At 43.8% G+C, this 22386-nt stretch overlaps 1 protein-coding gene and 1 long non-coding RNA gene across 6 annotated transcripts in view; one reads left to right on the top strand and one right to left on the bottom strand.

Annotated features, from left to right (window-relative positions):
• Window positions 1-11058, top strand: part of LOC125455388 (uncharacterized) — a 38144-nt gene extending 27086 nt beyond the window's left edge. The window contains exon 3 of the long non-coding RNA XR_009446268.1: window positions 1561-11058. This is a non-coding gene — a long non-coding RNA (uncharacterized LOC125455388). The remainder of the gene's footprint in view (window positions 1-1560) is intronic.
• Window positions 1-22386, bottom strand: part of LOC125455386 (coiled-coil domain-containing protein 32) — a 36360-nt gene that overhangs the window by 4076 nt on the left and 9898 nt on the right. For 4 of the 5 annotated variants that reach the window (XM_059649395.1, XM_059649396.1, XM_059649398.1 and 1 more), the window contains one exon: window positions 12902-13434. In XM_059649395.1, coding sequence (XP_059505378.1) covers window positions 13380-13434 — 55 coding nt within the window. In that variant the 3' untranslated portion in view covers window positions 12902-13379. The remainder of the gene's footprint in view (window positions 1-12901; window positions 13435-22386) is intronic. The other variant, XM_059649397.1, reaches the window with a different exon arrangement.

The raw sequence follows: 22386 nt of genomic DNA, 5'->3' as shown, positions 1-22386 counted from the left end.
GTCCTTGGGGAGTGTGACAGTATTGGCAGTGTGTCTGGGATATTCATTCAATATTTATAGTGGGGCCAGGGGGACTTTGTCATTATTTACTTGAGAATGCCAATATTAATACTGTATCCCTGGGGAGTGTGTCAGTATTTGCAGGGAATCGTTACAGCATTTTGAGGGATCCCGTGCAGAGGAGATTGAGGGGTAACTTGACAGAGGTTTAAAAATCCTGAGCGGTATCGATGAGGTGAATGGCAGATTTCAATTCAATAGGGTGGGGATTTTAAGGCTGGGTTATACTTATCAGATGAGGGAAGAAAGATTTTAATTAAAAATGCATAGAATTTTATTTTTGGTTACACAGGGTTCAGGTACGGAATGGACTTCCAGAGGAAATACTAGGTGCGGGTACAGTTACAGCATTTAAAAGGCAGTTGGGTAAGTGGATGAATAAGAAATATTCGGAGGGACATGTCCCACCTTCCTGGGCTCGGCCCCAGTTCAGTTTGGGTTTATGGTCGGCAGGGACTGGTTGGACTGAAGGATCTGGTTCTGAGCCATGTGGCTGCGTATCTCTAACAGCAGTATCCACAGGGAATCCAGGATGAGTGTGTTAATATTTACAGGGGTTCCAGAGGGGATGCGCCTGTATTTACAGTGTGTCCCGAGGAGGATTTTCAGCATTTACTGGGTGTTTCTGGGGAGGGTATCAGTATTTAAAGGGCATTCCTAAGAAGGGTGACAGATTTTTATAGGAAATCGCAGGGCAGTGCATCACTTTTTCCAACAAATCCATCGGGCGTGCGTTAACAATTCCTGGGAATCTGACTGGGAATGTTTCAGTATTTACGGGAGAGTAATGTTGACAGGGAATTCATGCATGAAGTGTGAGAATTTTCAGAGGTCTGTGGGCAGTATATCAGGAGCTGCAGGGAATCCAAGGGGAATGTGTCAATAATTACTGGGTGTTCCAGAAGGAATACAACAGTATCTACAGTGGGTCTCCGGGGAAATCTGTCTGCATTTACAGCCAGTCCAGGGTGAGTCTGATATTTACTTGAGTTCAGTGGGATGGTCAGTATTTACAGGGGATCATTGTGCACGTGTCAGTATTTTAAAAAAAAGTGTTCTCATGTAATCTGGGATAGTTTACAAGGAATCACCAATAAGTGTGTCAGTTTTTAGAGACTTCTCCCAAGGAAATTATTTAGTATTTGCCAGGAATCTCTCAGGATGTATTTAACAGAATGCTGCTGATAGTGTGTCATCATTTACGTAAGATGGTGTCCACATTTACATGGGTCTGGGGCAGAGTGTCCTTGTAACAGACTTCCACAGTGAGTCTCCACTGACTGACCGTAATTTTCAGGTGTGCCCAAGGACAGTGTCAGGATTTGTGCCTTTGGGAGTGTGTTCGTAATTATAAGGGATTTGTGGGCTAATGAGTCAGTATTTATAGAGATTCCCCAGTGAATGTGTTCGTATTTACACAGTGGGTGCAGGTGCAGCAGGGGTTGGAGAAGGCAAATTGTATGTTGGCCTTCACAGGGAGATCTTGCTGTCTTTGTACAGGCCGTTGAGAGACCGTATCTGGAGTACTATGTGCAGTTTTGGTCTCCTTTATCTGAAGAAGGATGTTCTGACCATCAAGGCAATGCTTACCAGACTGAGACCAAGTTGGACTGACATATGAAGAGACGTTGGATTGATTAGGAGAGTATTCGCTGTAGTTTTGGGAAATGAGGGTGGATCTCATGGAAATGTGTAAAATTCTAACAGGTCTCGACATAGTAACAGGTAAGAACAATATTCCCACTGATTAAAGAATCTGGAAACAGGGTTTATAGTCTAAGGATACAGAATAGGCCATTTAGGACTGAGATGAGGAAAAATGCCTTTGCCAGAGGTTTTTTTTTCATTCATTCATGGAATGAGAATGTCGCTGGCTCGGCAGCATTTATTGCTCATCCCTAATTGCCCAGAGGGCAGTTAAGAGTCAACCACCTTGTTGTGGCTGTGGAATCACACATAGTCCAGAACAACTAAGAATGGCAGTTTCCTTCTCTAAATGATATTAGTGAACCCAATGGGTTTTTTCAACAATCAACACTGGATTCATGGTCATCATTAAACCCCAAGTTCCAGGTATTTATTGAATTCAAATTCTGCCATGTGACATGGTGGGTTTTGAACCTAGGTCCCCAGAATATTATTTGGGTCTGTGGATTAATAGTCCTGTCATAATGCCACTAGGCCATCACCTCTGAGCCTGTGGTATTCACTGCCACAGAAAGTGGTTGAGGCCAAACCATCGAGTGTTTCCAAGAAGTAGTTTAATCGAGTTCTTTGGATTAAAGAGAGTATATGATATAGGGAGCCTGCTAGATCAGAGGACTGAGTTTGATAACCAACCATGGTCATAGTTATTGGTAGCACATGCTTGAGTGGGCAGTTGTATTCTACTTTTGCTCCTCATTCATATTTATGTTCTTACATATGTTTAGGGGCCCAAGTGAGCAGGTCAGTATGTAAAAGGGACCATGGGAAATGCGTTAGTATTTATGGTGGGTCCTGTGGATTACATCAGTATTTACTGTGGGTCTCAGGGAGTGCATCAGTCTTTACAGTGAGTCCCTGGGAGTGTGTCGGTCTTTAATGGGAATGTACAGAGTGTAGCGCCAGACTAGATGAACTGAAGCTGTATCTGTTTTTACAAGGGTCTCAGCTCGTGGTCGTGTGACAAAACTGTCACTTTCAAAAGGTTATTTTGTAGTTTTTTTGAAGATCGCTTGTCAAGGCAGAGGTGGTGAAATGTCCTGGGGTTTTAGGAGGCCTTTGGGTTTTTTTTGTTTAAAACCAACATAACAATGGAAGAGGGGTGGCCAATTCAGGCTTTCTAGTTCTACTTCAGCTGTAGCAGCCACAAGATTTCGTGTGTCCAGAGGGGTTGCAAGCTTCAATAAATAATTCCTAACTGGCTTTCTCGGAACTCTCTCTCTGGATGTTGTTCCCTCCTGCCTTTAAGAATCTGTGTTTGAAATTACCTTTTTGCCAAGGGATGTGACTATATTTGAACAGTCAATTTGTAATAGTCACTGTATTGGCTAGGTTAGGTTTTCCAATATTTGTTATTCAAAATTCTTCTTCGTTCTACTCATGTTTTAACTGTAGTGTTTAAATAAATTGTGTTTTGCTTCAAAACAAGTGCATCATACCTGGAACACCCAGTTGACATCTGCCGATGAAATAAGAAAGTTAGGATCTAAAGATAACAGTGTGGAGCTGGAGGAACACAGCAGGTCAGGCAACATCAGAGGAGCAGAAAAGTTGACATTTCAGGTTGAGACCCTTCTGACTATCTCAAATTTTGGGTCTCGGCTCCTTTCTTAAAATCTTGAGGAAATTCTCGCCCGGCCCATAACAGACATAGCAGACAGTAATTCTACAATTCCACTTTGGGATTGGGGTTAATTGACTCAAAGGTGGTGAATGGTAGTTGTTAGTGTCGTTTGTTTTGGGTGTTGCATTCCCTTGGTTTAAACAGGGAGTGCCTTGTGTAGGAATGGTGCTTTCAGCCATCACTCAGTTTCCTGGGGGTGGAAGCAGTGACTTTGGGGTTTTTACAAAAAGTGACCAAGGCAAACCTATTGGAATTGGCAGACCAGCTGGAGTTGGGGTTACCCTCCTCTGTGAGGAAAGGAGAGGGACTGACAACGCCCCTTGGAAATGGCTAAGATTCAGTTGCAGATGAAGCAGCTTGGACAGGAAAAGGAACTCAAACAGCCTGGATTCTGGTTAAAAGCAGAGGAAAGATAAGAATCGCCCCCGCAGCTAATGTGGATAGTCAGAATCACTTTTTCTAGTGCAAAAATACTTGGGTGCCCAGGATGGAGAAAATTTTGAATGAGATTTGTGAGGCGCATTAAACAAGTTTTTGTGTAGGATTGAGACAAATGCAATAAACAGGCAGATGGTATTATTTTAGAATAACATTGTGGTAGGCATAGCCATGGTAGGCCAAAGGGCCTGGTGCTGAGCTTTACAGTTTTTTGTTTAAACCCTGCTGAAAAAAGCACAGAGAATCTTAGATATTTCATTATTTATCCCTCATTCTTCTAAACGACAATGAGACAGGCTCAGACTACTTAACCTCTCCTCATTGGAAAATCTCTCCATTCCCAAGATCAGCCCAGTGAACCTTCTCTGGCCTGTTGCTCATTCAAGGATATCTTTCCAAAGGGCTGTCATACTGTTCATAATATTCTTGGTATAGTCTGACTCAACTTATTTATTTTAGCAAGGACTCCCTGTTTTTAAACTTCATTTCCTTTTTAATAATTGTCAGAATTTGATTTGCCTTCTCTATTACCTGCTGAACTTGTAAGTTCCCTTTTTCAGATTGATACTCAAGATTCCCAAAACCCTTCGTGCAGTCAGTCTGAAACCGAACAGTGTTAGCCTGACAGCAAGTTAGAAATGTGCTGGACTGTATTACAAAGGATATGACCAGAAACAATGGTTGCACCCTTCAAAACAACAGAAGATGCATGAGTTTATGAAAAGGAATTTTTTTTCATGATCCTGTTCGATTTCATTTTTTTTTGACGTGGCTTTCAATTGCAGAATAAATAAGGTGAAGGAGGGGATTGGCATTAGGGGGATATGGTTAATTTGTATTTTCAAAATCATTTTGACGAGTTTGAACAGGGACTGGAGAGTATCTAGGAGTGAATAGGGCCTCTTAAAGATCAACAAAGCCATTATATGTGGGACAACTAGAGATGGATGCAATCCTAAACAAGTATTTCCCTTCAGTATTTACTGTGGAGAAAAACATAGCACCTCAGGAACTTGGTGAAATAAACAGTGGAGACTAGAAAAGAGTCCACAATTGAAAGCATGAGGTGCCGGGAGTCTTAAAATGCACAAAGGCATGTAAATCCTCAGGCCTTGAACAGGTTTATCCCGGGACATTGTGGAAGGCTAGGTAAGAAATTGTGAGATGCTGTAGCAGAGATATTTTATCATCAACAGCCACGATGAGATGCCAGAAGACTGGAGAGTGGCTAATGTTGTTACATCACTTCAGGGCTGCAAGGCAAAGCCTGGAAACTACAACCCAGTGACACTGACAGTGGTGGGTATGTCGTTGGAGGAGATCCTGAGAGACTGGATCTTTATGCATTTGGAAAGGCAAGGATTGATTAGGTCTAGTCAGCGTGGCTTTGTGTGTGGAAAATCGTGGCTCAGAAAGTTGATTTTGTTTTGAGAGAGTAGCCATAAGGCAGAGTGGTACATGGCTCTCAGCAAGGTTAGATCGCACAGGCTCCTGTGAAAGCTTGCAAGTTGTGTACAAGATGGGCTTGACAGAGTGCTGGCAGAGGTTTGTTGTTATTACTGGAGGCCTGTACATGTGCTGCCAGGTTCGGTTATGTTGTGTGTCATTTATATTGATGGTTTGAATGAGAGTATAGGAGTCATGGTTAGTAAGTTTGTGGGTGACAGTAAAATTAGTGGTATACTGGACAGTGAAGGAGGTTATCTAAGAATTCAATGAGATCTTGATCTATCCGGTTGATGGGATGAGGAACTGCAGATGGAGGTTAAGGTGGATAAATGTGAATTATTGAATCTTGGAAAGACAAACCAGGGCAGAACACAAACAGCTAGTGTTCAGGCCCTGGATGGTGTTGTCAAACAGAGAGACTTGGGGGTGCAGATACATAGTTCCCTGAAAGTGACATCACAGGTAGATGGGGTGATGAATGTGACATTTGGCATGGCTTGCCTTCATTGGTTAGAGCATTTGGAATAAGAGATTGGGATGTCAGGCTGTGGCTGTTCAGGACATTGAGGCCACCAAAAAAGCATTCTTAATTATCAGGAAAAACTTAACTGGTTCACTTGTGTCCTTCGGGGAAGGACATCCGACATTCTTAGCTGCTCCAGCCGATGTGATTTCAGACCCCAGCAATATAGTTGACTCTGAGCCGTGCTCTGGCAATTAGTGATGGGCAATGATTGATCGACCAGCTGGTGACATCCTCATGCCATGAATGAATAAATAAAAGTACATATTTCCCTCCCTACCTCTACGGACACCTCCGGCTCAGCAATTCCTCCTGGATTTGTAACATCGTTCAGGCCCTTGCCACTTTCCGTAACACACTCATCACCTCCAGCACCTTCAACTTACCCTGTTCCTATCATCTCAATAAATCCCAACAATGTTTCCTGTTCCTACTGCATTCCTCTGCTAGGAAATCCCTTGCAATCCCTTTCATACCTATGTCCATACTTTGGTAGCCCTCTTTTGCTAAAGAGTCTCTTTCTTCTGATTTGATCTGATTTTTATTTTTGTGTGGTTTTCTAAGGTTCTTTCAATTGAATATATTCCTTTACACCCTGAGTAAGACTCAGGTAGGAATTTCTTGCTGAGCTTTTGGCAATAGAATGCCCTTTTTGTTGGATATTTTACAGTGTTCGTTCAAACGTTTTCCACTATTGATTTACAGCCATACATTTCAGTCAGTTTACCCTGTTTACACTGGTCAGTTCTCCTCTCAATGTCATACCGTTGGCTTTGTTTCTATGTCTAATTGTTGCTTGTTTTTTGTATGGTTACATTAAAACTTCATAATCCCTTTGAATTCAGCTTTTTCATTAATTCCCTTCAGATCTCTGTGTGACATGACTCATTCACTCCGCTTCATCACACAACAGTCAAGCTGGGATAGTTACATCCCTAGCCAGTTGCGCAACATGTTATTCAAAGAAATACTGACAAAAATGTTCTCCGAGCTCCTCTTCAGATGCCACTATTTTATTGCACATACTTTGTCCATTTCATAAAGTAACATTATCATGTACTTTATACTACAATTTCCTGTCCCAAACTGATGTATAGTTTATGAAACTCTGTGCTTCCTGTCCCTCTCTGCTTGTCTTCAGCCACATCACCATGCTGTTCCGATCACATTTTCTGTTTGGATTTGAACATCTCCTTTCCCCTGAACCCTGTCCCAGCATCCTCTCGGTCAGTTTAAAGCCCTGTCCATAAACCTACTGACATGATTTCCCAGGACACTGGTCCCAGCATGGTTCCAGTTGTTATTTATTCACTCATGAAATGTGGGTGTCTCTGGTGGGCCAGCATTTATTGCCCACCCTGCGCTACCCTTGAACTGAATGTCTTGTTGTGCCATTTCACAGGGTAGTTGTGAGTCAACCACGTTCCTGTGGGTCTGAAGTCACATGTAAGCCTGACCAAGTGAAGATGGCAGATTTTCTCCCCTAATTACTGAGTCTGAGTCAGACTCAAGCATGAGTCATCATGGGAGGCCTACTTTCATCTTTGTGATACTGTACCTTCCGAGACAGCAGAGGAAGTTCATATCCGTCCAGGCCTGTGCTGTCTTTGTGAGGATCCGCACAACAGATGTGAAAGCACATCTCCCACGACAGGGCGGTAATGCTGTCTCTGATCTTGTTCTGCGTTTCCCCTCCATGACTGTATCTGTATCATGTCTTGTGGATCAGTGTCTTCAATCGTTCTCACTCCTATTTCAGTCACCACCTCTCCTCTCTACAATCCCTCCATAAATTTGAAACTTACTCTGATCCTGACCACCATTCCTGTCTCTGTAAATTGCTTCAGTCTCTGCAATATGCCTTATCTCAGCAGTCTCCTCCTCCAGTTACTGGAGTCATAGAATTGTGAAGCACGGAAAGAGACCCTTTGGCCCAACTCATCCATACTGACGGGGTTTCCCCGAACTGAACAAGTCACATTTGCCTGCTTTTGGCCCGTATCCTTCCAAACCTTTCCTGATGGTATACCTTCCCCAATGTCTTTTCATAGTTGTAATTGTACCTATCTTTCCTACTTCCTCTGACACCTCATTCCATATTTGCACCATTCTCTGTGTGGAAAAACATTACCCCTCAGGTCTGTTTTAAAACTTTCCACTCTCACTTCAAGCCTATGCTCTGTACTTTTGGAGTCCCCTACCCTGGGAGCAAAGACCTTGTCTATTCACCTTTTATATGCTGCTCAGGCATTCATAAACCTCTAAAAGACCACTCCACAGCCCCCTGTGCTTGAAGGAAATATCTCTGCTTGGGGTGCCACAAATTCAGCCCTGGTTTCCCAAACATCCTCCGGTACATTTGATCAAGCTTTTCAAGACCTCCTACAGCACTTTTCTGTCATGTGGACTTTTTTCAAGACATCATTCTTTATTTCCCTGAATTTGAGTCCTTCTCCACACTAAGTACTGATGTGAAATCTTGTTTAACATCTCAAACAGCTTGCTTCTTCAAATTTGTTCTGGGACCTCTGCTGTTTGTGATCTTTATGAATGACTTGCATGAGGAAGTGGAAGGGTGGGTTAGTAAGTTTGCTGATGACACGAAGGTTGGTGGAGTTGTGGGCAGCGTTGTAGGTTGCGATGAGAGATTGACAGGATGCAGAGTTGGGCAAAGAATTAGCAGATGGAATTCAACCCAGAAAAGCACGAAGTGATTCATTTTATAACTTCAAATTTGTATGCAGAATACAGGCTTAATGGCAGGATTCTTGGCAGCGTGGAAGAACAGAGGGATCTTGGGATCCGTGCCCATGGATCCCTCAAAGTGGCTACCCAAGTTGATAAGATTGTAAAAGTGGCGTATGGTGTGTTGACTTTCATTAGCAGGGGAATTGAGTTTGAGCAGTGACATCATGCTGCAGGTCTATAAATCTCTGGTTGGACCACACTTGGAATATGGTGTTCAGTTCTGGTCACCTCATCAGAGGAAAGGTGTGGAAGCTTTAGAGAGTGTGCAGAGGAGATTTACCAGGATTCTGCCTGGACTGGAGGGCAGACATCATGAGGAAAGGTTGACTGAGCTAGGGCTTTTTTCATTGGAGCAAAGAAGAAGAATGTGAGGTGACTTGACAGAGGTGTGCAAGATGATGAGAGGCAAGAGATGGAGTGGAATAGTCACAGACTTTTTCCGAGGCAGAAATGATTATTATGAGGGGGCGTAATTTTAAGGTGATTGGAGGAAGGTATAGGGGAGATGTCAGAGGTAGATTCTTCACACACTGTGGTTGGCTTCTGGAATGCACTGCCAGCAATGGTCGTGGAGTCAGATACTTTAGAGACTTTTAACTGACTCTTGGATAGACACATGGAGGATTGTAAAATGTAAGATATGCAGGGTAGATTGACCTTAGTAGGATAACAGGTCGACACAACATTGTTATTTCACGTCCCATTTTTGCCATCTGGATTTCCTTCATAAAGTGTATTCCTACACTCCCATATTCCTGAAGGGATGCATTGATCCAGCTGTATCCCCTCTTTCTTGATCAGATCCTCTCTATCACCAGTCATCCAGTGTTTTCTATTTCTGTCAGCATTGTCCATCACACTAATAAGAACATGCTGACCCTGACCTCTCTATCTTGCTTTTGAAAGCTTCCAACTTGTCAGATGCCCCTTTACCTGCAAATAGCTTGCCCAACCATTTTTTTGAAAATTCCTGTCAAATACCATCAAAATTGGTCTAACTGCAATTTATAACTTTAGTTGTGGACCAGGCCAATCATTTTCCAGAGCGATTTTCAAACTGATAAAATTGTGGTCGCTTGTCAAAGTGTTGCCCGAATAACACATTAGTCCCTTGCCGACCTTGTTTCGCACGTGGCTGTCAGGTTTTGTCCCTTCTCCTCTCGGTCCATCTACGGACAGTTTTCTTGAACAAACTTAACAAATTCCTCCCATCAAAGCGCTTCACACTATGGCAGTACCAGTCTAGGTTTGGAAAATTATAATCCCAACCATGACACCCTTTATTATTCTCACAGTTATCTAAGATCTCTCAGCATATTTAGAACATAGAACAGTACAGCACAGAACAGGCCCTTCAGCCCACGATGTCGTGCCGACCATTGATCCTCATGTATGCACCCTCAAATTTCTCTGACCATATGCATGTCCAGCAGTCTCTTAAATGACCCCAATGACCTTGCTTCCACAACTGCTGCTGGCAACGCATTCCATGCTCTCACAACTCTGTGTAAAGAACCCACCTCTGACATCCCCTGTATACTTTCCTCCAACCAGCTTAAAACTATGACCCCTCGTGCGAGCCATTGCTGCCCTGGGAAATAGTCTCTGGCTATCAACTCTATCTCTGCCTCTCATTGTCTTGTATACCTCAATTAGGTCCCCTCTCCTCCTCCTTTTCTCCAATGAAAAGAGACCGAGCTCAGTCAACCTCTCTTCATAAGATAAGCCCTCCAGTCCAGGCAGCATCCTGGTAAACCTCCTCTGAACCCTCTCCAAAGCATCCACATCTTTCCTATAATACGGCGACCAGAACTGGACGTAGTATTCCAAGTGCAGTCTAACCAAGGTTTTATAGAGCTGCAACAAGATCTCACGACGCTTAAACTCAATCCCCCTGTTAATGAAAGCCAAAACACCATATGCTTTCTTAACAACCCTGTCCACTTGGGTGGCCATTTTAAGGGATCTATGTATCTGCACACCAAGATCCCTCTGTTCCTCCACACTGCCAAGAATCCTATCCTTAATCCTGTACTCAGCTTTCAAATTCAACCTTCCAAAATGCATCACCTTGCATTGATCCAGGTTGAACTCCATCTGCCACCTCTCAGCCCATCTGTGCATCCTGTCAATTCTCTTATTCCTCACATAAGTGTAAAATGCCTTGGTGTTTTCCCTAATTCATTCTGCCAAGCCTTTCTCATGTCCCCTCCTGGCTCTCCTCAGACCATTTTTGAGCTCCTTCCTTTCCTGAGTGTAATCCTCTCTAGCTGAACTTGACCCTAGCTTCCTCCACCTTATGTAAGCTACCTTCTTCCTTTTCACAAGAAGCTCCACCGCTCTCGTCATCCAAGGTTCCTTTATCTTACCCCTTTACTCATCACTCGCAACAACTGTTCCTTAAACAGTCTCCACATGTCTATAGTTCCCTTACCATGGAACAATTGCTCCCAGTCCATGCTTCCTAACTCGTGTCTAATCGCGTCATAGTTTCCTCTTCCCCAATTAAATATCCTCCCATTTTGCCTAATCCTCTCCTTCTCCATAGCTATGTAGAATGTGAGGCAGTTATGGTCACTATCACCAAAATGCTCTCCCACCACAAGATCTGATACCTGCCCCAGCTCGTTTCCGAGCACCAAGTCTAGAATGGCCTCTCCCCTCGTCGGCCTGTCAACGTACTGCGTGAGGAAACGCTCCTGAACACACCTTACAAAAACAGCTCCATTCAAATCTTCTGCTCGAAGGAGGTTCCAATCAATATTAGGAAAGTTAAAGTCACCCATTACAACAACCCTACTGCGTCCACACTTTTCCAAAATCTGTCAACCTATGCTTTCTTCAATCTCCCTGCTGCTATTGGGGGGCCTGTACTAAACCCCTAACGAGGTGACTACTCCCTTGCTGTTCCAAATTTCCACCCATACTGACTCAGGCAGATCTTCCTCGACAATGGAAGCTTCTGTAGCTGTGATACCCTCTCTGATTAGTAGTGCTACACGCCCTCCTCTTTTTTTCCCCCCCTCCCTATTCTTTTTAAATGTTCTAAACCCTGGAACATCCAGCAACCATTCCTGCCCGTGAGAAACCCATGTCTCTGTTATGGCCACAACATCATAGCACTAGGTACTGATCCATACTCTTTTTTTATTCCTGATACTCCTTGCATTAAAGCAAACACACTTTAACCGATCCCTTGGTTCCTTCCCAGGAAAATCCTTCCCACTAGCTGGTCTACCTCTTGGTACTGCCTCACCTGCATCAACTCTCACCTCCGGTATACAGCTCAGGTTCCCACCCCCCTGCCATACTAGTTTAAACTCTCTCGAACTACTCGAGCAAACGTTCCACCCAGGACATTGGTCCCCTTCCAGTTCAGATGCAACCTGTCCTTCTTGTACAGGTCCCACCTTCCCCAGAAGGCATCCCAATTATCTACATATCTGAAGCCCTCCCTCCTACACCAGCTGCGTAGCCACGTGTTAAGCTGCGCCCGCTCCCTGTTCCTCGCCTCACTATCTCGTGGCACCGGTAGTAAACCAGAGAACACTACTCTGTTCGTCCTGCTCTGCAGCTTCCATCCTAACTCCCTGAAATCACTTTTTATATCGTCAATCCTATTTCTGGCTATATCATTAGTGCCAATATGTAACACGATTTCTGGCTGTTCGCCCTCCCCTTTTAGAACCTTATACACCCGATCGGAGACGTCCCAGACCCTGGCGCCAGGGACGCAACATACCTTCCGGGAATCCCAATCCTGACCATAAAATGTCCTGTCAATTCCCCTAACTATCGAGTCCCCTACCACGAGTACTTTTCTATTCTGCCCCCTTCCCTTCTTTGCAACAGTGTCAGGCTCAGTGCCAGAGAATTGACTACTATGGCTTTCCTCTGGTCGGTCATCCCCACCCCCGCAGCAGTATCGAAAACGGTATACTTATTGCTGAGGGGAATGCCCACAGGGGATCTCTGCACTGTCTGTCCCCTTTCCTCCCCCTAACTGTAACCCATCTATCCTTGTCCTGAGCCTTAGGAGTGACCAACTCCCGGTAATTCCTCTCAATTACCCCCTCTGCCTCCCGAATGATCCGTAGTTCATCCAGCTCCATTTCCCTAACACGGTTTTCAAGGAGCTGTAGTTGGGTGCACTTCCCGAAGATGTAGCCAGCAGAGACGTGTGCCACGTCTCCCAACTGCAACATTCTGCAGGAGGAGCAAGCAACTGCCCTAGCATCCATACCCCACTTATCTGAACACCCACTCAGTACTAAAGTAGAAAGCTTACTTCAAGTAATAATAACAAATTCATAACAAACTTATATTCAACAGAGAAAGTTTAGAATGAACATTACCTTATTAACTAGGTTAGAGGAGGAGGGCGGGTGAGAGACACTACAGTTGTAGAGTCTCTGGTTTAGCCGCCTTGCTGATGAATATGGTCACTGCTTTCCTTCCCGGCTGCCCCTCTGGTCCTCGTCACTTCCTCTGGTGCTCCCGCTCCTTCTCTGAAAGAGAAAAACACCGCTACCCGCTACCGGTAAGTAATTTTAAAAATAAACTGCTTTACCTTAGCTGCAGTCTTGCGGGTCCATCTTACCTCCGCTGCTGCTCGCACTCAAAATGGCCGTTGGTGTCGAAGGGTGAATATTTATACTCACTGCTTTCCTTCCCGGCTGCCCCTCTGGTCCTCGTCACTTCCTCCGCTGCTCCCGCTCCTTCTCTGAAAGAGAAAAACACTTCTGCCCGCTACCGGTAAGTAATTTTAAAAATAAACTGCTTTACCTTAGCTGTAGTCTTCCGGGTCCGTCTTACCTCCGCTGCTGCTCGCACTCAAAATGGCCGTTGGCGTCGAAGGCTCCTCAATTTCTCACCGACTGTTGGGGGCCTATCGGACAATTTTATCAAAGCTATCATCCACTCTAATTTTTCCATTCCACTAATATAGCTCACTTGGGAAACCCCAAGGATGTTCTCTGTAAACACAGTTGTCATGTTTTCCCGATTCAAAAATACCTCCCCCCCCCCCCCCCCTCCTATATTGCCTCCTCTTCTATCCTCCCTGTAGCATTTGTGCCCTGCAGCATTGAGCTGCTCGTTCGTTCTTTCCCTCAGCTGTGTTTCTGTAATACCTTTGATATCCCAGTCCCATGTCCCCATCCATGCCCTGAGTTTATCTGCCTTGCCTGCCAGGTCCATTGCATTGGTATAAATGCAGTTTAATTCATCAATTTTCCCTCATCCTGCCCTGCTCTTGTCTACCTTGTCTACTTAAATTGTTGTTTTGAACTTCTGTGCCAGCCTCTCTTTTGCCTCACTGCTGTTTAGGGTCCCACACTCCTGCTAGACTGGTTTAAATCCTTTCAGTGCCTCAAACAGCTCACCTTGCCAGGACACATGCATCCCTGCCCCCAGTTCAGGTGTTTTCACCCCCCCCTGTCTGCGCTGAGGCCTTTAATGATCTCTGGACTTTTGTACCAAGGTCCTGAAGTTTATCAGTATTCTGTGTGTACCTACTGCCCATTATGTATGACCCTCACTTAACATACCTCCCACGGTGTATTACCTCTCACTTCTTAGAAGTCCATCTGCCATTACTGTGCTCAGTTTATCAGTTGATCAATATCAGACTGTAGTCAGAAACCGTTCACCTCACTATGGACAACACCCCCAACTTTCGTCAGAACATGTTCTAAATCCTCAGCGTCCTAACTGAAATCCACGGCTGCAATATGTTTCTCATTTGTGAGCACAGATGAGAAGTGTTCATTTAAGACCTCACCTACTTCCTCTGGCTCTGTGACAATTTTCCCCTTTGGTTTCTGACAGGCTGCACTCTCCTTGGTAGTTCTCTTACTCCAACTATACGTATAAAATACCTTGTGGCTTTTTTCCTTAACAGTATCTGCCAAAGATATTTCATGGCCATTGTTTGCTCTTCAATTTTAAGGACCTCCTTTTGCAAGCTGTATAATTTTGGAGGTCTTTACCTTTTTTCATTGTGCTATATTTTCTTTATCAAACTCATGATATCACTGCCTTTGTTCCATGGAGAGTGAATGACACAAGTGACCCGGGATTCTCATTGTATCTGTTTATCACAGTCTTACTTTCCAAAATAGAATCAACTGCAAGCAGTACCACTTCCAGTCGAGATGTGCCAGATCCTGTCTCATGAAAGTGATATTGCCAAGTGATAGAAGTGATGTAATGATAACTGGCTTTCCTCAAATTTTGACACTTAACTTCCACAATATCCTGGTCGCTTTCCATAATGACATTCAAACTTAGAATTATTGTCTCTATCCCCAGAAAACTGATGGTAGGAGGAAACTTTATTTGATTTTTCAGATGCATTTTAATAGGTTCTCACTGAAGCAGCAAATAAACAAATTTGGGCCACAGGGACTTGGAAGGTCATGTGTTGAGAATTGTTTAACGAACAGAAAAGGACATGCTAATAAATTTTGATTTTTGAATTTGCAGGCTGTACGTAGTGAATTTGAGGAAGGTTTCATGTTTGGGCTCCAGCTAGTCACAGTCTCTCTCAATGAATGAGATGTACACATCAAATCTCATGTTTCTGTGTTTGTTGATGGCAAAACAATGGATAGGATTATGAGCTGCGCAGAATATGCAAAGATGATGAAGGGGGACATGAATTGTCTCTGAATTCCGTCACATATTCATGCATGTGATGTGGCCATCAGTGGCTTGGCCATCATTTACTTCCCATCTCTAATTGCCTGGAGAAGGAGGTGGTGGTTCTGAGCAAGAGTAACTTTGGTTTCTCTATACACGTGTTGAGCTTTTCCAGCAACTTGTTTTTTTTATTTGTGAGCTGCCTTGCTTGATTCACTGCAATCCGTTGGGAGAGCAGACAGCCACAGCGCTGGTAGGAAAGAGTGTGGCTTGCAGGAGTCCTTGGAAATGCTGCTCGTGTCATACACCTGCAGTTGTTTTCCTTCCAGGTTTTCTTGTGGTGTTGTGAAATGCTGCAGCTGCTGATCCTTGTAGATTGTAGTCACTGCTGTCACGGTGTGTTACGAGTGAAGTGAGTAAATATCATTCCAAACAGGAGGCTGTTTTGTGCTGGATGATGTCAAGCTTCTTGAGTATTGTTGGACCTACATTCACCCAGGCAAGTGGAGAGTATTCCTTGACATTGCTGACCTATGCATTGCAGATGGACAGCATGTATTCTGTAGGATGTTGTTGTTTTTAAAATTCCTTTTCAATGCAATATATCACTTCTGTGTTTGGGAAGATTTATTTTATCCTGTGAATGATGAATGGCCAGTCCTGTATATGGACCTGTGCTTTATTTTCTGGTGGATTGAGAGTGCCCAGGTCTCTGCATGTTCAGTGTGATTGTTTTTATTCTGTGGACTGTCAGCAGTTGTTCAAGTGTGGAGTGATTTAGCAAAATGATATTTGGAGAGCGGACATTTAGTTTCCTGAGCGGGACAAGTTTTTTTTTCCAAGTCCTATAGACTGTGAATGTTTGCTCTTGTGTGTCTGCAGACAGCATATGGTTAGTCCTGTGTGAGGAGTTGTTTCCAACCTGTGGGCTGCCGTTGGTCAGTCATGTGTTGTAAACTGCTTTTGTGTGTATCCATGTGAAATAACTGCACTGAGGCCCAGTATGCCATCACCAAGTCGTCCTTTATTTACTCCTGCTCAGAACACCACCTAAGACCAGCCAGCTCTCAGTCATTCTCCAGAACTCATGAGATTATAAAAGAACTGTTTTCTTTTTGCTTTTTTTTTTTCTTTGTTTTCCCCAACACTGCGGTAATGGGGAGTGGGTTTACACCTCGAAATTGTGTTTGGAAAATTGTGTCAAGGGTTTGGATTTAAGCCCTGCATTTTGAATGGTTATATGGATCAAGTAAGCTGGCTCTCAACCGGTGGCCTGAGAATGGTCAATACTGTCTGGAAGCATTTATTTATCTTGCGGACTGTGAGCAGGTAGTTTTGTGTATGGCATTGGTTAATCCTCCAGATTGTAAATGGTCAGTCCTGTGTGTAGAACTTGTTTTTATTCTGTGGAGTCTGGTCATTTCTGTCTGAAAGCTGCATTTGACCTTGTGGACTCTGGTTCTTTTGTTTTTTTTAAATGGTGAGACATGTCTGCGTGTCTGTGTGCGTCTGCGTGTCTCTTTCATTTCTGAAGAACTCAATTCTCTACACAGAGGCTGCCAACCCACGTAGTTTGTGCACCAATTTCTGTTCTGTTTCAGATCTTCAGATTTTGCAGCTCTTTGTTTAATTTTAGAGCTTTAATTTCTCCTGTTCGGGCATAGGGCATAAAACAGTCATGAACCAGAACAGGCCCTTCAGTCTACCATGTCTGCGATGACAGTGATGCTATTCAAAACTAATGCTATCTGGCTGCACATGATCCATATCCCTCTCTTCCCTGTCCATTGATGTATCTGTCCAAATGCCTCTTAAACATTGCCCTCGTCTCTGCTTTGACCAAATACCCCGGCAGTCTGTTCCAGGCACTCTCTCACCTCTGTGTAAAAACTCTCACGTCTGCTTTAAACTTTCCCCTCTCAGCCGAAACTTATGACCGTTATATTTGACATTCTCACCTGAGGGCAACGACTCCGATTATTCACTCTGTCCCGTGCTTCTCAGTTTTATATGTGTCAACAAGTTGCCCGCTCAGCCACTGACCCTCGAGCAGAAACAATCCAAGTCTGTCCACCCTGTTCTTATAGCTAATACACTCTCGCCCATGTAACATCTCATTAACCTCTTCTTCCCTCCTCTTTAAAGCCTCCCCATCCTTCCACTACAGCACATAGGTAATTCTGTATGGACTGCTGGTTCATATGTTGTGAATTACAAATTGTCAGTGATCTGTTTGGAGCTTTTATTTGTCCTGTGGACTTCAAATGGTCAGTTATGTATGATCTGATTTTCATCAAATGAGTTGTAAATATTCAGTGTTGTGTGGCGAGCAGGTTTTTATGCTGTGGAGTTTTGAGTAGTAAGATCACACACAACTGACATGAATGTGGAGATGATCTTTATTGTGACTATTTGTGTGTGTAGTCTTTGTGTGCTCTGTGAATGTTCCATTCTGCGTTTGTGTTGGCACCTCTTCCTCAAATAATAAAACACTCCCTTATTACTGTGTCTTTGTCCAGTCCCTACAGCATTCCTTATGTCAGTAAATGACAGAAGCCCAAACATCCTCCTGTTCTGACATCTCCTCACAATATTGAATCTGTTTAATCACCTCACACCCCTTTCTCACTTTCCCTCTCTGAAGCCTGTTTTGGATCTCACAACTTTGCATTGTAATGGTCTCCATGTTCTGTAACACTCCATATCTCTTCAACCAACTCCATTATGGTGTCAGCCACAGTCTCATGATAATACCACTGGGCTGCTAATCCGGAGACATAAATAATGTTCTGGAGACCTGGGTTCAAATCCCACCGTGGCAGATTGTGGAATTAAAATTCAAGAAAAATAAGCAGGAATGGTATGTCCATTGTTGATCATCCGTTTTTAAAAAAAAAACGGAAAAAAAATCTCAACTCAATCACGAATCCCATTAGGGAACAGCATCTGACCAGGCCTGGCCAACATGTGACTCCAGACCCACAACAAAATGGCTGACTCTTAACTGTTGCTGAGCAATTGCCCAATGCAATCAGCAATAGGCACTGAATACTGGCCCATCCAGTGATAGCCGAGTCCCACAAATGAGGAAATAAAAGGGCGTATTTCCCTCCACACCCTCTGCAAACAGTGCAGCAATTCATACCGGGTTTGTGACATCGTTCAGGCCCTTGCCACTCTCTGCAACACTCTCACTGGTAAGGACGTGGAACGCCCTGCCTGCCAATGTAATTAACTCAGCCATATTAGGGGCATTTAAACAGTCCTTGGCTAAGCATATGAATAATAATGGTATAGTGTAGGGGGAGGGGCTTAGATTAGTTCACAGGTCGGCGCAACATCGAGGGCCAAAGGGGGTGTTCTGCGTTGTGTTGTTCCATGTTCCATGTTCCAGTCATCTCATGCCACCCCAACAATGATTCCATTTCCTACCACATTCCAACTGCGAGGAGATCCCTTGCAATCTGTTTAACACCGACTTCTACACTTTGGTAGTCCGCTGGCATTTTTTTTTGAAATACATTCTTCCTCTCAGAGTTTTTGGGTATTTTTTGGTTGTTTTTTTTAAGGCTTTATTAATTGCATTTGATCATTTACTCCGAGTGAATGCACGTAGGAATTTCTTGCTGAGGTTTTGTCTGTTTCAATGGAATATCCTTTTTTAAATATTTTACACTGTTCCTTCAAACATTTTTCACTCTTCATTTGCGGCCATACATTTCAGTTTCTTTACACTGTTTAACTCGGTCAGTTACCCCCCTCAAATTCATGTAATTGAATTTCTGATGTTTGTAATTTGTGTGATCACTTCAAAACTTGATAATTCCTTTGAATTCCACTTTTTCATAATTTCCCTCAGGATTTCTCAGTGTGACATTACTCATTTACTCAGCTTCACTACACAACGGTCGGTCTGGGATGGTTACATCCCTCACCTGTTGCACAACATGTTATTCAAAGAAATACTGACACAAATAATCTCCAAGCTCCTCTTCGAAGCCCGCTTTTTTATTGCATATACTGTGTCCGTGCCAAAAAGGAACATTATAAGGTACCTTTTACCAAAGTTCCCCGACACATAGCGGTTCACAAATGTACAGTTTTCGTAAAATTCTGTTGCTTGTCTTCACCAACATCGCTATGCTGCTCTAATGGCTCAGCTTTTGCTTTGGTCTGGAAATCTGCTTTCAGCTGCACCCAGTCCCAACATCCTTTCTGTCAGTTTACAGGCCTGTCCATAAACCTACCGACATGATTGACCAGGACAATGGTTCCAGTTATTATTTATTCACTCATGAGACGTGAGTGTCTCTGCCTGGCCAGCATTTATTAGCCTGCCTTAACTGCTTTGAACTGAATGAAATGGCACAGCAAGCCAGAAGGTAGTTGAGAGTCTACCACATTCCTGTGGGTCTGACGTCTCATGTTGACCTGACCAAGTGAGAATGGCAGACTTCTTGCCCTAATTACTGAGCCAAACTCATTCACCACTGCCATGGGAGGCCTACTTTAAGCATCTTTGCACGATGCCTTCCAAAGACAGCATAGGAAGTTCACAGTTATCATTGCAGGCCTGTGCTGTCTTTGTGGGGATCAATGTAACAGAAGTGAAAGCAAACCTCCCACAAGAGGGCGGTAATGCTGCATCTGATCTTTCTACTCTGTGCTTCCCCTCCATGTGCCTATCTGGACAAATGTGGATACTTGTGGACCAGAGTCTTCAACCGTTCCAACTCCTCTAACTGCTCTTATTTCTGTAACCACCTTCCCTCTCTACACTCCCTTCATGTATTTGAAATATACTCCAGTCCTGACTGCCATCCCTATCTCTGAAAGTTGCTTCAATCTCTGCAACATGCCTCGTCTTAGTCATCTCTTTCTCCAGTAATTGGAGTCATAGAGTTGTGCAGCATAGAAACAGATTGTGGCCCAACTCATCCATAAGGCCCAGGTTTCCTGAACTGAACAAGTCTCATTTGCCTGAGTTTAGAACATAAAACATTACAGCACAGTACAGGCCCTTCGGCCCTCGATGTTGTGCCGACCTGTCATACCGATCTCAAGCCCGTCTAACCTGCACTATTCCACGTACGTCCATATACTTATCCAATGACGCCTTAAATGTACCTAAAGTTGGTGAATCTACTACTGTTGCAGGCAAAGCGTTCCATTTCCTTACTACTCTGAGTAAAGAAATATCCTTTCAAAACTTTCCTGTCTGTGTACCTGCCCCATTATCTTCGTAATGTTGTAGCTGTAGCTTTCTCTGGCAGCTCGTTCCATATATGCACCATTCTCTGCATGGCAAGTGTTAACGCTCATGTCTCCTTTAAACCTTTCCCCTCTCACCTCAAACCTATGCCCTCTAGTTTCGGACACCCCTACCCTGGGGGAAAGATGTTGGCTATTCACCTTATCGATACTCCTCAGGCATTAACTAACTTGTAAAAGGTCACGCCACAGCCTCCTGTGCTTGAGTAAAATATCTTTGCTTGGGGTCCAACAAATTCATTCCTAGTTCCCCAAAAGTTCTCAGATACACTTGATCAAGCTTTTGAAGACTTCCAATATCACTCTTCTGTCGTGTTGACTCTTTTCAAGATATTGCTCTTTATTTCCCTGAATTCACTGGTCTTTCCCCACAGTAAGTACTGTATGAAATACTGTTCGGTGTCTCACCCATCTCCTGTCGTTGCCCATATCGGTGGCCTCTTTGATCTATATGAATCCCTATTTTCTTCCCAGTCACTCTTTTGCCCTTTATATCCTTGTTGAATCTCTTTGGGTTCTCCTTAATCTTATCACCCAAAGTTATCTCATGTCCCATTTTTGCTGCCCCAATTTCCTTCATGAAGTTTATTCCTACACTCGCATACTCAAGGGATTCATTTGATCCAGCAGTGTCCCCTTTTTCTTGACCAGAGCTTCTATAACATGAGTCATTCAGAGCTTCCTACTTCTGTCAGCATCGTCCATCACACTAACAAGAACATGTCGGCTCTGACCTCTCCGCTTTGAAAGCTTCCAACTTTCCAGGTGCCATACTTGTCCACGATAGTATTGGTAAGAGTGTACCACACAGTTCTTATGGAGATGAAGCCTCACCTTCACACTGATAATACTTTACATCATGTTGTGTGGCACCATCACTGTGCTAAATGGTACAGACTTCAAACAGATCTAGCAACTGGAGACTAGGCATCAGTGGAACTATGGGCCACCAACAGCACAATCTGCAACATCATGGCCTGGCATATCTCCCACTCAACCATTACCATCAAGCCAAGGGATGAACAGAAAGTGTGGGAGGGCATGCTAGGAGCAGCACCAGGCACACCTGAACATGAGGGGTCAATTCAGTGAAACAACCAAACAGGATTACTTACATGCGAAACAGCATAAGCAATGTGACAGACCTGCAGTCCTGTCACATCCAGTCATGAGTGGTGGTGGACAAGTAAACAACTCACAGGAGGAGAAGGCTCCACAAATATCTCCATCCTCAATGGCAGAAGACCTCGATACATCAGTGCAAAAAATAAGGCTGAAGCATTTGTGTAAATCTTCAGACAGAACTGCCAAATGGATAATCTTTGTTAGCCTCCTCCAATAACATTTGTGCCACACAAATGCCAGGCAATGATCCTCTCCAATAAGAGAGGAATCTAACCACCACCCTTTGACATTTAATGGTGTTAACATCACTGAATTCCCCCATTAAAAACATCCTGTGGGTTGGTATTGACCAGAAATTGAAATGGACTCACCATATAAATACCATTTCTCTAAGGGCAGGTCAGAGGTTAGGAATACTGCGCTGAGTAACCCTCACCTCCTGATACCTCTAAGGCTATTCATCATCTACAAGGTATGAGTCAGGGTTGTGATGGAATAGTCCCCACTTGCCTGGATGAATGCAGCTTCAGCAACATTCAAGAAGTTTGACATCATCCACAGTAAAGTAGCCTGCTTGACTGGTACCACATCCACAAACAACCACTCCCTCCACCACCAATACTCTGTAACAGTGAAGTGAACTATCTATAAGACATAGTGCAGAAATTCACCAAGGCTCCCTAAACAGCAGCTTCCAAACCCACAACTACTTCCATCTAGAAGGAAAAGTGCAACAGTTTCACGACAATACTTTAAGTTTCCTTCCAAGCCACTCACCATCCTGACTTGGAAATATATTGTC

The sequence above is a fragment of the Stegostoma tigrinum genome, chromosome 10 (genome assembly GCF_030684315.1).
Source record: "Stegostoma tigrinum isolate sSteTig4 chromosome 10, sSteTig4.hap1, whole genome shotgun sequence".
NCBI lineage: Eukaryota > Metazoa > Chordata > Chondrichthyes > Orectolobiformes > Stegostomatidae > Stegostoma > Stegostoma tigrinum.
The sequence above is the reverse complement of the archived record's forward strand: the minus strand, read 5'-3'. Positions and strand labels throughout refer to the sequence as shown.